This window comes from Stegastes partitus, unplaced genomic scaffold (assembly GCF_000690725.1).
Source record: "Stegastes partitus isolate 25-593 unplaced genomic scaffold, Stegastes_partitus-1.0.2 Scaffold11, whole genome shotgun sequence".
NCBI classification, from domain to species: domain Eukaryota; kingdom Metazoa; phylum Chordata; class Actinopteri; family Pomacentridae; genus Stegastes; species Stegastes partitus.
The window spans coordinates 959,235-974,901 of NW_007577742.1; the positions used below are offsets into that span (position 1 = coordinate 959,235).

The 15,667-nt window shown below is 41.1% G+C and overlaps 2 protein-coding genes across 2 annotated transcripts in view; one reads left to right on the forward strand and one right to left on the reverse strand.

Annotated features, from left to right (window-relative positions):
- Positions 1–9,901, forward strand: part of tet2 (tet methylcytosine dioxygenase 2) — a 34,328-nt gene extending 24,427 nt beyond the window's left edge. The window contains exons 2-10 of the mRNA XM_008287155.1: positions 50–3,058; positions 3,142–3,232; positions 3,341–3,434; positions 3,532–3,740; positions 4,067–4,217; positions 4,302–4,391; positions 4,753–4,890; positions 5,089–5,443; positions 5,640–9,901. Of these exons, the coding sequence (XP_008285377.1) occupies positions 94–3,058; positions 3,142–3,232; positions 3,341–3,434; positions 3,532–3,740; positions 4,067–4,217; positions 4,302–4,391; positions 4,753–4,890; positions 5,089–5,443; positions 5,640–7,009 (5,463 nt within the window). The 5' untranslated portion in view covers positions 50–93 and the 3' untranslated portion in view covers positions 7,010–9,901. The remainder of the gene's footprint in view (positions 1–49; positions 3,059–3,141; positions 3,233–3,340; positions 3,435–3,531; positions 3,741–4,066; positions 4,218–4,301; positions 4,392–4,752; positions 4,891–5,088; positions 5,444–5,639) is intronic.
- Positions 9,902–10,036: 135 nt separating this feature from the next.
- Positions 10,037–15,667, reverse strand: part of ppa2 (inorganic pyrophosphatase 2) — an 8,268-nt gene continuing 2,637 nt past the window's right edge. Inside the window, exons 2-12 of the mRNA XM_008287143.1 lie at positions 14,023–14,087; positions 13,895–13,939; positions 13,748–13,801; positions 12,567–12,686; positions 12,254–12,340; positions 12,003–12,129; positions 11,219–11,346; positions 10,983–11,068; positions 10,805–10,874; positions 10,674–10,713; positions 10,037–10,587 (exon numbers count right to left, since the gene is read on the reverse strand). Of these exons, the coding sequence (XP_008285365.1) occupies positions 10,565–10,587; positions 10,674–10,713; positions 10,805–10,874; positions 10,983–11,068; positions 11,219–11,346; positions 12,003–12,129; positions 12,254–12,340; positions 12,567–12,686; positions 13,748–13,801; positions 13,895–13,939; positions 14,023–14,087 (845 nt within the window). The 3' untranslated portion in view covers positions 10,037–10,564. The remainder of the gene's footprint in view (positions 10,588–10,673; positions 10,714–10,804; positions 10,875–10,982; positions 11,069–11,218; positions 11,347–12,002; positions 12,130–12,253; positions 12,341–12,566; positions 12,687–13,747; positions 13,802–13,894; positions 13,940–14,022; positions 14,088–15,667) is intronic.

Here is a 15,667-nt window from a genome sequence, read left to right on the forward strand (position 1 = left end):
TTGAAGTACAATATAACCAAATATTTTTCTACCGCTTTCTGTCTTGCAGGACGGACAGAGGGCAGCCCTGTGTATGGACTCTGAGCAGGCCAGATGGAAACAGAACAGACCAGACATGAGACGGAAGAAAGTCTGATATTAGCACAATTTGGCACATCTCACAACATCTCCCACAAACTCCAGAATGGAGGCCAGTCTTCAGAGGGAGAGTCTCTGCAGATCACTGGGGATACGAACTGGAACCATTACAAGTCCAACACAGGTGCCAACACCATGAAGAGGCACAGGGACAACTGCAACAACTCTGCTTCGGAACAAGGGCTGTTTGAGCAAGGATCCTACATGATGAATGGAGAAGTGATGAACGGAGAGTTGAAGCATGCACTCACTGAACAGTCCCTAATGGTCCACCAGACCAAAAAAATGAAAGTAGATTCTGAGATTAAAGGAAATAATGACATGAGCTCTAGTTTGGTGGACAACTTTCCTGAGTTGACAAAGGCAACAGAATTTGAATGCAGTTCTCCACAGACCGAAATTAAGTTAGACAAGAGGAACTGCAACTTTCCTAATGGAGATATTTTCTGTCTACCAAGGAATAAACAAGTTCCAAATGGTGCTGTAACCCCACCCTCAACCATCGAAAGCACTCCAGGTGATCTGTTAGAGAAAACTTTGTCTCAGTATTATCCTGAGCAAGTGTCAATCGCAGCACAACCATCTGTGTCACAATTAGGTGCTGTCAATGATTCACTGGCCAGTAAGTTGTCCAGTGACGGTGCTCAACCAACCCCTTTAACCTCAGGATTGCCCAATTCAGCACAGATGCCTGACTCACAGCAACAGCAGCCTGGAGCATCTGGAAATTCTGAAGGAGGCAACAATTACAACTCTGTCAACTATGTTGTGAATGGATATTCCAACAATTTTGGAGCAGATCACCAGCAGCAGCAACAACAGCAGCATCAGCAGCGGCCATCATCCTACTCCGGTCAGGAGCTGGCTATAGGACAGCTGCCAGGCATGATCCCACCAACAAATAATGGCAATAGCTCACAACAACATCCAAATGGTGCGCGGTGTTATCCAGATGACATAAATCCTCAAGGTATATATGTGAAAGCCCACGATGAGTTTAACCACAGCTCTTTTCTGGAGCGCAGTAATCCCCTGCAGACAACAGAGGCAGGTGGATATGGATCCTTTCCCAGCCCTGGGATACAGAAGATGGGGCAAAATGAGAAACCTGGATCTGGTCAGCATCCACACCATGGCACTGACAGAGGACTCCAGTATGGGATTCAACCCCAGAACTTTCAAGAAAAGGCTGGGGACCCACATAGAGCTGACAGTACTGGACCCATGGGGCCCAATCTCCAACAGCGACATCACACTGGGTTAGAAAATGGGAGGGAGAACATGTCTCAGCAGAGAGCCAACTTAACATGTTCGACTCCCAACCAGACAGGCTGGATTGAACTGAATTCTTCACATTCCCAGCATCAAACAACAAGTTGCCCATCGTCTCAGGCGCAAGAGCAGGACATGTGGAGGGGCTTCCCTGCTAAGCCTCAGTTGGAACAGCAGACAGCCAACCCCCAGGTTCACAGCCAGATGTTGGAGCCAGACCCAGCGCAACGATTCAAGACACAGGGAGTTTTCACAGATAGCAGCCAGGGGTCTAACAGCTTCCAGAAGACACAGCAGGACTGTCTACCAGCCAAGATGCACTGTGCTCCAGCCCAGCACAACACTGCCCCTGAGTGGCAGCAATCAAATTCGAAAGCACCTCAAATGCAGCAGTCCCTACCCCAGAAAATGCCTGAGCAGCATAGCATCCCTCAAAATCAGCAGGCAGAGAGCCGCTACCACTCCCAAATGCAGTCAAAGCACTTATGTGAAGACACTGACCTCCAGGAGATACTGTCCCCTGGGTTTTTACCAACACAGCAACAGCAGCAACAGCAGCACTGTCATCTTCAACGTCCACTGTCCCACCCACCACAATTTGAAGGGGAACAAATAAAGTCCCCCAATTACAGACCCCACAGTCAGCCTCAGCCAGGTCAACATCAGCTTCAACCCAACCAGTCTCTTAGAAACAATTTTGCTCAACCCAACAACCAACACATCCAGCACAGTGACCATGCAACTTTTACTTTCAGTAACACATCAGAGATGCAACAACCACAACAACATCCAAGGCAGTATCCACCGAACTCAGGCAGCAGCAACCTCAAGCAATTTCAACCACAGCAGCCTAACAACCACTGCCACCAGCCCAACCACGTGGACTTTCCCCAGGCCTCTACACAGTCACAACCTCATTTACCACAAGGTGCGTTAAACCAACAGGTGACAACACAGATATATCCCAAAGCTGAACAGCAGCTGAAAACATCGTGCACTCAGTTCCAAAGGGGACCGCGACTACCTCTGGGACCTGTAGGTCCCCACGTAGATATTCAGAGGCATGCAGCGCTGCGTATGCACTTGTTACAAAGGCAGGAACGCCAGGGCCCTCCTCATCCCCCTCAGAGCTCTAGCGATCCCAAGCATATTCTGAGAGATGTGAAAATGGAAAACGGACCCAGATTTGAACTGCCTGGTTCACAGCAGCAGGAGCAGCAGTTACAGATGCGAGAGGCAGGCATCGGTGGAGTGCAAGTCAAGCAAGAAAACAAACAATCCCTGTGTGAGCAAAGCAAAAAGCAGGGAAGTATCCTGGCCTCTATGGAACAAAGCCTGAGGCAGTACCAGCTTTCACCTGTGTTTGAGAAGAAATCCCTTGTCATCAATTCATCAAATAGGGTCAAGGTGGAATCTTCTGGGCCTGTCACAATCCTGTCAACTAACACTGATTTAAGTGGAGTAGAATCATCAGCAGGTGTGTTATCCACTGTAGCACTAAAGAAAACACCTGATTCCACCCCTAAGAAGGAACAACTCCTACAAAGTTTTGTTGACTCTCCTATGAAGCTATTGGACACCCCTATAAAAAATCTTTTGGATACTCCCATGAAAACACAATATGACATTGCATCCTGCCACTGCTTTGGTGAGTGTCATAATGTTGCTTTTGAAACATGATTAGTCAGTTTAAATTGTAAATATTAACACAGTTTGCAATATGATATTTAGAACAAATCTGTGAGAAGGATGAAGGCCCATACTACACCCACCTGGGATCAGCGCCTAGTGTTGCTGGTATACGGGAGATGATGGAGAAAAGGTTAATGACAAACTTGATCTGAAATTGCTGTAAAAACAGTCTATATTACAAAGCTACCGTGTTCTTTTTCACTCTTGTTTATTTTAATGCTTTCATTCTGCTTTAAAGGTCTGGCCTGACTGGTAGCGCCATCAGAATTGAGAAAGTAATATACACCGGCAAGGAAGGAAAAAGTACACAAGGATGCCCTATTGCTAAATGGGTATGAACCTTTTCACTTCATTTAAGATATAGTCAAATCAGCTGTGCTTGTATTTCCCTCAAATAACTTGGTGTGCACGTATTCTAACATTTTTCAGGTTATTCGTCGAGCCAGCAAAGATGAAAAGCTGCTGGTGTTGGTGCGTGAACGTACTGGTCATAGATGTGACACGGCTTGCATCATTGTTGTAATCTTGGTCTGGGAAGGCATTCAGCCCAGTCTGGCTGACCGCCTCTACCTTGAGCTGAGTGAAACTCTTACAAAGCATGGAGCCCTCACCCAGAGACGCTGTGCTCTCAATGAGGAGTAAGTGACATGACTGAACCCAAATGTACCACACTTTTAACATTTACTCTTAATTTTATGAATTTCAGATTCAATATTATCTTTCTTTCTATTACTGCTGAAATACTAAATTAACTATTTGTTAAATAAAACACTGTTCTCTGGATTTATTTTGCATGAAAAAGGGGAAAATGTATTTATTATTTCTAAGGGCTTGCATTTCTGATGACTGTTTCTTTCTTTACATCAAGTGCTGCTTTCCATTTGATCCCCAGTCCTCCATTTCACTAAAATAGAATTACCTGGACAACAATGACACATCTGAACTGTTTGTCCTGCCCATACAGGAGAACTTGTGCATGCCAAGGATTAGATCCTGAAGCCAGTGGAGCATCTTTCTCCTTTGGGTGCTCCTGGAGCATGTACTACAATGGCTGCAAGTTTGCTCGGAGTAAAATCCCAAGAAAATTCAAGCTACTTGGAGATGATGTGAAAGAGGTACGTAATTCAGAGTGCACACCATTACATTATTATAATACGCTATTTTAAAAAAAATTGATACTGACAAATTTTGTCTTTCAGGAAGAGAAAATTGAGCACAACTTTCAAAATCTGGCAACCTTACTGGGTCCCTTGTATAAAACGATGGCACCTGAAGCTTATGGAAACCAGGTAAACATATCTGGACATTGTATAGACTGTTCGACTTTCCACATCTAAAAACATCTTTATGATGACTGAAATACATGATGAAATTTTTGTTTCTGAAAAGAAAAAAAAATCTAAACCAAGTACAGTTTTCAGTCATATTTACAGATTATTAACATGTGAATAATGCAATTTGTATGCAACAATATATACTGTATATATATTTATAAACCTTGGTGCATAGCTCATGGGTATTTCTGAATGTACCCACAAATATCTACATCTACAGTTGTTCTGTAAAGATTTCTTATCTGTACTGTTGACTGACATTCACAAACTTTTGAGTAGTTTGTTCAGATTTACTTTTTGTTGTTCCTGGACAAAGGTGGAACATGAACATAGGGCACCAGATTGCCGTCTCGGGATAAAGGAGGGCCGCCCCTTCTCTGGAGTCACTGCTTGTATGGACTTCTGCGCCCACGCTCACAGAGACCTTCACAACATGCAAGGTGGCAGCACTGTGGTAAGCAGAACTTGGGAAACATTTTTCTAAGTATGCTGTACTTGTACTATAGAGACTCAAACTGCCCATCCAATGATGCCACAACACTTCATCAAAGCATAGCTTTAAAACATATAATATTATGAACTAAAGTAGACTTGTTATTTAGTGTCTGCCATATACCCAACAAGTATGAAACTCAGTTTTAATTTTTTGCAGGTGTGTACATTGACAAGGGAGGATAACCGAGAGATTGGAAAGATACCAGAAGATGAGCAGCTCCACGTCTTACCTCTTTACAAGGCTTCCAACACTGATGAATTTGGCAGTGAGGAAGGTCAGCTGGAGAAAATAAAGTCAGGGGGCATCCAAGTACTCAGTGCCTTCCGCCGCCAGGTGCGCATGCTTGCAGAACCCGCCAAGTCTTGCCGGCAAAAGAAGCTGGATGCGAAGAAGGCAGCTGCCAACAAGAATGCCATGCTGGACAGCTCTAATGATAAGGCAGAGAAGGCCCTCCTGGCCAAGTCAAAAGCTAGCACTTATGAGAATACTCTTCAGAGCACTCTTATGGCAGGTAGGGTAACATTTATTTTGATAAATTTACAAATTGTACTCTAAATATATTATCATTTTGTAGGGACATATTGCTCACACAGTAAATTCGCATGTCTAAGAACAATGGATTAACAAAAAGTTACACATGACTGTAAATGAATGTTTTTTCTTGATGCTGATTAGACCTTTATCTTTTTCGGGATTCTCTTCTCTAGGACCTATTCCAGGTGCTGTGGGAGCAACCCTACAGCCAGGTCAGCCACTGCATCCCCTTGGGGCCCATTCTCAGCAACTACAGCAACAACAGCACCAGGGCATTCTTCCCCCTTACCCGGGCTCAACAAATGCTGCTTTCGCCAGGTTCCCCAACCATCCTGGGTCTTTTCCAAGCACTTCCAAGCCAGGCAGCATGTATCCCCCTCAGCCACCAACACCAACCAGTCCTTACCCTTCCCCGCTCCATGTACCAAACTCTTACATGAATGGATCAAATCGTTCATATCCAGGTTATCAGTGTAACGGAGGAATGCCCCTTGACAATTACCATCCATACTATGCTTCAAACCCAAAGCACCTGGACATATATCGACAACAGCGACCGGCGCTTTATCCAGAGCAGCGCTATGGTGTACATCAACGATATGAGGTCAATTATTCACCAAGGTATGGTGAACCTGGTTTACAGGTCAATGGTTACAATGCCAGCAGTATGAGACCAGTTCACCCCATGAGACCCTATGGCCCTTATGGTCCTAACAGGGTCTCAGACAACCAGTTTATGGACCCCCTCTCAAGAGCACCCTCAGCCCATGGAGGCCTAGATTATACAGCTGCTGTGAGCAAAGGCAATCAGTTTGGAGAATATCCAAATCCATACCTGTCTCAGAGCCCTCAAATCATACCCCCAGGCCAAGATCCTTTCCATATGCAAATCAAGACAGAGATGGGTATGCCTGGCCCACAGATGCTTTCTGCTCAGCTGAGTGGTGGGTGTTTAAACCCTGAAACACAGTCTGGGTTAGGTCTGCCTAATGGGAGTCTCATGGGCCCCAGTATTAAGCAGGAGCCAGGAACACCACAGACACCTACCACCCCACAAAAGCCCGAGATGTGGTCGGACAATGAGCACAATTTCTTGGACCCTGACATTGGTGGTGTGGCCGTGGCACCTAGCCATGGCTCTGTCCTCATTGAGTGTGCAAAACGGGAGCTCCATGCCACAACGCCCCTTAAATACCCGGATCGTCACCATCCAACACGCATCTCCTTAGTCTTCTACCAGCACAAAAATCTGAATGAGGCCAAACATGGTTTGGCACTGTGGGAAGCCAAGATGGCAGAGAAGGCTCGAGAAAAGGAGGAAGAAGCAGAGAGGAATGGTGGTGAGGGGACACCTAGCAAGGGCAGCAAGAAGGGGGTGAAGCGTGAGCATCCTGAGTCATTAGAAACCATGGGGGAGCCTCCTTACAAGCGCTTTATCAAGGCACTAATGGAGGGGTCCTTGTCATGCACAACGAACACATATGTCAGTACATCTCCATACGCCTTCACTAAGGTCACAGGGCCTTACAGTCAGTTTGTGTAGAAAACAGAAAGATCTTGACGGTGCTTAATCTATGACACAAAGACCACAGGCATCAACGCCCTCTCATCAGCCTCATGTTGCGTAGTGAAAGGAACCTGTTATCAGATGAGATATAAACCACCTTTCACATCAGGTTTTTCACCTCTTTAACAATCAAGCTTTACTAGTTGACCCTACTAAGGATGTATTTATTTTTGTTTCACAACTTTTGCAAGATACACAAAATCTCTGGTGCTTTCAGTCTGATACATAAGGATCTATTTTAGCTGGAAACAATGTTTCAGTTTTGGTGGCTTTATTTTTCTTACAAATTTTGGAGATGTAATCTTGGCTTCAAACACTGATTTTGTAAGTGACAACATTCACGGTGCTAAAGTGTGTGCTTATGACCATAGATTTTAATTCAAATGCCTTCACACTCTAACCACGACACACTCTACGAGTGACACTCAATTACTTATGACACCGGGACACTGAAACTATCATCCACCGGTCAAATCATCAGCATCACAGTGGTTTTTGGCAAGTCAGTGTTTCATATAGCACTTTTTGATAATGAGAGTTAAATGTTTGGAAAAAAGAAAAAAGTTTTGTTAATTTTAAATTCTGATGAAACTGTATTGCTGCATTGACAGTAATTAATTTCTAAGCATCACTAAAGTTGCATTCATGAATTTGTAATGGGGGTTGTATGAGCAATCCATGAAACTGTTTCGAGTTCATGCAAAACAATTTTTTAAAACAATTGTTATGTTGGTGCTTCTTTCACTTACCTATGTCACTTATACTGTAAATTGAGCCATTCTTATGGTGCATTTTTAACATTTTGAGAAAAAAAAAATCTGTTTGTGTTTTTTTTTAGTTTTTTCCAGGTTTACTTTGTTGTCACCGACTGTTTTTAATGTTCCTCACCGCAGGTTCATTGAACAACCCTGGATTGTGAATATTACATGTAGTTTTTTTGTCTGTGGTGCTTAGTAAATGTGCTTTTATACACTGAGGAACATGAAACAGGGTAAGCTCAGTGTCAGTTTCGGAGGGCAGCTGGCTTGCTGTGGGGTCTTTAACTATTGTAATCTAACTGTAAGATAAACATGTGAGATTTGTACAGTAAATTAATTTCCCTTTTTGGAATTACTGTTATAGATTTTGTGTTGTAAAGAATGCTAACAGCCTATTTCATTGTATTTCTTTGGGTTTCAACTGATTTTATTTCATAAGGTGCTATTCAGCCTACTAGAAACATACAATGTGAGACTCTTTGGGCAGTGAGAAGGCTTTTAAATAATGTACAGTACAAACCAGTCATATACCTCAAAACTAGTTTGGCAATAGGATTATAACATATTTTTCTTTCTTCATTTGTATATTACTTTCAAAATGTTAATAACAGATAAAGTTCAGGCCACCAAAAGGCATAAAAGTTCATCGCTTACTTTCTTATCAATCTGCTAGAAAGTATTACTTGAACTTGAATCTTTGCTATTACTGTAAAATCAGGGACATTTTCAACTAATTTTGTGTACATCTTCAATGCCTGTATTCATCTTGTCTTTTTCACATTCAGGGACTTGCCATTGCATCCTGAATCCCAATACGATTCTTGTCTACCATACTTCACACAGACGAAAATTATTTTGTCAGGAAAAAGATACTTTCCTGCAGGTTTTTTTTTTTTTTTTTACTTATATTTTTAGCTAGTAGGATGATGGTAATCTTTTAAAAGTAATCTGAACATATATGCACTGAGTTGACTAAAGGGAATGATATTGATTAAGTAAAAAGCAATCTATTTGCTTTTGCTATGAGGCAAGACCAGGGCAGTGATTATTGTAGTTGCACATCTTTGTGCCTGTGTATAGTTAAATTTATTTATAACCACTAAGCAATTGTATAATGATTTCTCCCCTGTTGATTTGATTTAATTATTGCGATATATATAATTGAATGACAGTCATGTTATAGTAACAACTCACCCCTCTCTTCTACATATTCATTTTCTGAAAGCACTTCATTTCTTTTTCAGGAAAAAAAAAAAAAATGTAATAAAGAATTACAAAACGTTTTATTTAAACAGATTGTAAATGTGTTAAAAATAAATTATGTCACATTGTACATACCAAGAATTTGTATTGCAGGAGTATAACTCATTCTTTAATGTTGATGTAGGTTCTTTTTGTTCTGTCAAATTGACCCACAGCTCCTCTTATATCATATCTTTAAAAATCCTTTTGGCTTTTTCGGGTTAACAGAATGATGATGGTTAGATTATCCAGGAAGTTTTTGTAAATATTACACTCACTGTCACGGCAATGTTTACAGTTATAGTATCATGATAGCTCAGTCATTAGAAGTTCTAGTTTCTTTTCTTTCTTTCTTTTTTTTTTTAACTGTTTTGTAAAATAACTCTACAAACAAAAATGTTGAATTTCGTTGTACAGGACCCAGCTACAGTAGCAGGTTGTCGTTGAGAAAGCCAAGGTGTCGCAAGATATAGCGGGTTAAAAGCATAGCCATACTTGAAGATGCTTCAGAGTGTTTCTGAGTGAGTCAACATTACTTGAATGACTTTGTGGGCTTAACTAGTGCACTACACGTGCTCAGCTCAAAGGTTAAGCTAGCAGTTCATACACACTTGGTCTTTTTGCAGTTAGACACTAAAGGTTTTAAAAAAAATGTGCAACTTTTTGCCTGTCAATTTACTTTTTAAGGCTTCCCTAGTTCTCCTGAAGTTTGGTATGCTACAAAAAATTGAATTAAGGATGGGTATTAATACTGTAAGTATTGTAATGTACTGAATGCAGTTTATTTGAAAGCTGTTTATTATATCATTCCTGATATTGCTGATATGTGGGTGTTTTTTTTAATAAAATTTATATTTATTTAAAGCAATTTGATTTGTTACTCCAAGTAATTACCAATATCTAAATTCTGCACACAATGACCTGAATCTTGAAGTTCCTAAAATGAGCTGCAGATAATACTGGAAAGCAATTGCATCATATTCACACCTTTTTTTTTTTCTTGTTCTTTTATTTACCCAAATAAGAGAAACTTGTTACAAACTGAGCTGTGTTGTTTGTAGCTGCATGGACAGACCGATTGCATTTGTAAAGGCAAATCAGAGCAACACTTTCAGTCTCATCCAAGGCTGGACTTTGACATCAGTCACACAAATATTGAAAACAGACAATAAAGTGTAATTTACAATATAATAGAAAGTAGACCAATTATTTCTGCAACTAATCTCTGAAAATTTTATATATATAATTTTATTTTTTTTAACCAATAATTAATCCATCTGTGGTCAACATGACACCCAAAAATACACCTCACTGGTTCTTTACTGAGCATTACAACAGCACGTCTTTACTGGCTCATACTGGGTATTTTTCTTTTCTTCAACAATTTGTTAAATGTAGATGGCACTATATACAGCTGAGGCAGAGTGCGTAGAAAAAATAAATCCGGCTGCATGTAAAAGACACAGCAGAACTGGTACTCCTTGATTAGATGTTAAGACGTTTCGATGGTTTCCGTGTTGCTTTGGGGGCTTCAGACAAAATGCCACGTGTCCACTGTGCAAGATGAGATTTAAAATGACATAAAAAATGAACATTTGAACCATATACCTTGAAATAAACCAAAGTGATTATTTGCTTACCCTCTGTTGGCACAGGGTGTGCGCTGCCAAATGCAGGGGCCTGATGAATCAAAAGATAAACATGAAAATGATCACACCTAATCGTAACGCAGCTTTACATGCTATCATCGTTATCGTTGCAAAGTTCTCACCGACTGGACAACCTCTCTGGCGTCATCAGCGCTGCATTTGAACGGGCTCTCACAGCAAGAGACATTTTTGCTGAACAAAAATGAAAGTAAGAAATGGTGTTCATTACGCTTCCATTGCCAATTACATATGAAGATCACACACATGTACGCTGCAGGGGTTTCATCCCCGCTAACCTACCATTCAATCCCTCCAGGATTCGTTTGCTTCTGCACTAGTGCCCTCCAGTGCTCATGGGTGGACTTAATGATCTCAACTGCAAAATCCTAAGATCAGAGCAGAACACGTTTTAATTTCTCCAGCAGCAATTCATTTGAGCCCATTTAGTTGTAGCCACCGAAACCACACAAACTGCAACCTCCAGCACACCGACTGTCGCGTCTTATCTTTCTATGTTTTGTTGCAAAGGCACTGACCTTGTCTTTGAATTGTCCATTGAATCCAAATTGATTCTCAGGCTTTCCATCAGGCACCTTATATTTCCTAAACCAGTCAACAGTGGCCTCTAAATGACCTGGTCGGCTCTTGCGGACATCGTCTATACCTGAGGAAAACACATTCAATAAAAAAAAGGCACCTTGTTTATCTTGGTATGAATTAGATGTCAGTCTGTACTGCGTTTAAACTTGGTAAGTAGTTTAACAAAAAAAAGAGAATTTGTTGAACATGCACATGCTTTCCAGGGATGTGAAGTCCTTCGAAAGCTTTGCAGCAAATAGTGACAACAAACAACCACGCAGGTGATAAATGTATGATGGGTGATAGATGATAGAAATGCTACGTTAAAACATAAAATAATAAACAATGGATCAATGGAACGTGTTTGTTCAGCCTCAAGGATACACACAATATGTTTTCAAGAGAAATATTGAACATAAACAAAATCATGTTGACATTAAAAACTCCACAGGGTACTGACTATGTTAGTATTGTAACTACAGATATCCTTCTCCCAGGATCTCTGTGTTGGATATACAATCAACTGAAGGTCAGTGGAGGTACAATCATATCTTAATCATGGTATGTGGTCAAATGCAGATCTGATAAGTTGTGGGGTTTGGCAGCTAATCTTCAAGAGCGCTGCATTCCATGAATTAACTTTCATATCTGACTGTGTTCAAACTTCATTTTCTTGTATAATTTCCTTTTCAGGCAGATTCCAGATAATAACTGTTGATACAATTTGATTAAAACACCCACTATTTAGGTTTTTGGCGTCCGGGTCCTTAGCATTGATCGCAATAACCTTCCAGTCCATTTCTCCCTCATCGATCATGGCCAAGATGCCGAGCACTTTTACTTGGATCACCTGACCTGGAGAGCAAACCTGAAGGAGGAGGTTCACAAATAACAGCTGATCACTTACAAACCCAACACCATAAGGTGTGATTCAAAAATGTATGTAAAAGGAGTCACAAATGGAAATATATCAAAAACTGGAGCTACGTTACCTGGGTGCCGATATCACAGACGTCAATAGGATCATTATCGCCACAGCACTTTGTTTCTTTGTCTTTGTGGTTTGGGTCTTCCCACGTCTATTTCAAGAGAGCATTGAAACGCATGTGAGAAATCAACATTTCCCAGCAAACCTTTTACAACTAACTGGCAAGATACATCAATAAATACAGTACAACAACAGAGGAAATAAATGGATTAAACTGCAATATCGTCCTGACTAGGATCAAAAACAGCATGACAATGATAGGCATGTACACAATAGACGATTTAACACCAAACCTCAACACTGAGCTGTTTCCTCACCTGTGGGAGTGCTCCATAGTTCCAAATGTAACCTTTATGGGGAAATACGTTGGCAACATATCGGAGCTTTCCTTTCTTTACATCTTGTTTGATCGGATTCAGCGCTTCCTTTGTTGCGATCTGGAAGTCGGAGCAATTATGAAGGTGTATGTATTTGTGTGTATGTGTGTGCTTTTTCCAAGCGCGCCTCATTTGGAAGAAAGGCTTAGGCTGACATGACGAGGAGAGACATAACTTTAATTTCTTCATAGTCGGCAACACTCACAACTGCAGCTCCATGCGACTGTTACACTAGCTAGCTAAATACGAGTGATTTAAGGGCATAGCTATGCTAACTCGAGACAAGGTCAGTAAGCGGCTCTTTAAAATTACAATTCAAGTGAGACACTGCATGTCTTGTAGTGAGTTACATGTAGTTATGTAATGTCAGCTATGACTGGTATAGTCACTTGGGGGGCTCATTTAACAATAAACAAAATATCTCCAAACTATTACTAAAGAACCACTACAAATACAATCCTGGGAAATGTGTAATGGAACAGCTGCAGTATTAATACGTAAACTGTAACAGACATTTAAGAGGCATTTATTAAAGCAGTACCAGTCCTAACAGTAGTAAAGTGCAATGCAGTCGTGACTCGATAATCGGACATTAAATGTAAAACCACCACTTTCCCGCCGCCGCCACCATCCACATTTACTTCCGTAAACACTGAGCACACTCGCTGCGTGTTATGTCGTTGTGTCCTCTTCTGCGCATGCGGGACGCTTTTGGGTCGTATGAAGTTCACACAGCAGATCACATACATGTCGTATTTAACTGGAAATGTGAATGAACTTGCAAACAAATTGGATTTCACAAAAAAATCAGAATTGAGCATTAAGTCCTGCAGTCTGAACGTAGCCAATCTGTTGGATTGTTAAGTCAGATAATACGCCGTTATCCTCATTTGTGACATAAAATGTCATGTTGGAGTTGGAATCCAAGGCTGTCGGTATGTTAAGGCTATTTTTAATGGGTTCCATTCGTTTTTCCAAAAAACATGTCAGATAGCAAGGTTTTCGAATTGTTAAGGGTCAGATTACGGAGTCACGACTGTAGTTACATCAATCATCTAAAAGAATGTAAGATACTGTACATAGAAGCTGTATACAGATAAATATACCGTATCTATACTTACCTCCATTTTGGCATTTGACCATCGAGGTACCTCCACAACCATGTTGTAGAGAACCTAAAAGTAAACAAGACAGCCAAATACAGTATGTACGGAGGTGAATGTCTTCAGGCAGTAAAACTGACATACAAGTGTTGAACTGGATGGTACCTCACTCTCATTCCGCTTGGGTTTTTTAGCTGGCACGTCATTGTCCTGTTGAAAGGAAAGCAAATTTAATTCCTGGTCTGAATATTAGGTTTAAGCAGAAACAAACACTTCTGTGATGTGAAAAGTACCTGTTGTGTCTCTGCTATAAGTGGAATATCATGGAATGGTGAAACGTATTTCCCTTCAGACGTTTCTGCAAAAAAACAAAAAACATGTAAAACACTCCTCTATACCTATACGCATAATTCATAATAAAATCCCAGAAGACAGTTGATTGTAAGTAAAAGTATTATATTATACCCAACATATTATTCCTATGCCTGAACTACTTTCAGCAGTGGAATAACATTGGCCACTGCCGTGGTTACCCCAGATCTGAGGGGCCAAGTTCATTCACTGAAACAATGGAGTCCGAGTGCAAGTGAGAGCAGCATTGATGGCTATGTCACGCCATCCAGCATCAGCCAGTCAACTGTATGCCCCATGTACACACATCACAGAGGGCTAATGACACATTATGTGCTAAGTTCACAGAGGCATACGCAGACCTCAAAAACACAAGCTGAAGTTAAGTTGGTTGCTTCCAGCTGTTTGCAGGAGTCTCTCCTCTAACTTTAATTACCACCTGCAGCATCACACAGCAGCAGGATCCATATGAGCTTCTCCACAGAGAAAGAGGTATATGCATTTACATTTATTATATTCATTAATTATGGAGTATCTGTCAGGATCTACTGATACACAACACTGTATACTCTTCTATACCTCAGACAGGTGAGCTGCTACACAGACTCAGTTTATCAGGTACAGCTGAATCATTAGTTACACAGCTGAGTCCTGAGCTCCATCATGGCAGGATGTTATTACACTGCGAAAGTCTGATCCGTTTACTAAAGTCAAAATATTTTCTGTTATATTAGGTATTTCTTTTATGCGTTAAAGAGCGTCTAATCAATAAAGTATGTAGAGTAGCTGAAAAGCATGAAAATATACTTTATTGTACCATAAATTTCTGTTACTCGTCATCACACAAGCACACATGAACAATTTTCAAAATTTACATCAAACTCAGACATCAGACTATGAATGTCTTGCCTCTGGGTGAACTGTCTCTACACAGCATCTCTTCTCATAGGTCACCAGATTAACCAAAGTACACTGCTCAAAAAAAATGAAGGGAACACTAAAAAAACACATCCTAGATCTCAATGAATGAAATATTCCAGTTGAAAAACTTTATTCATTACATTGTAGAATGCATTGAGAACAAAATAACATAAAAATGATCAATGTAAATCAAAATTATTATCCCATGGAGGTCTGGATTCAGAATCATGCTCAAAATAAAAGTGGAAAAATCATATTACAGGCTGATCCAACTTCAGTGGAAATTCCTCTAGACAAGTCCAAAATGAGGTTCAGTAGTCTGTGTGGCCTCCGCGTGCCTGTATGACCTCCCTACAACGCCTGGGCATGCTCCTGATGAGGCAGGATGTTCTCCTGAGAGATCTCCTCCCAGACCTGGATTAAAGCATCAGTCAACTCCTGGACATTCTGTGGTGCAACGTGGCATTGGTGATGTCCCAGATGGATTCAGGTCTGGGGAACGGGCAGGCCAGTCCATAGCATCAATGCCTTCATCATGCAGGAACTGCTGATACACTTCATCCACATTAGACCGACCACTGTCATGCATCAGAAGGAACCCAGGGCCCACTGCACCAGCATATGGTCTCACAATGGGTCTGAGGATCTCATCCCAGTACCTAATGG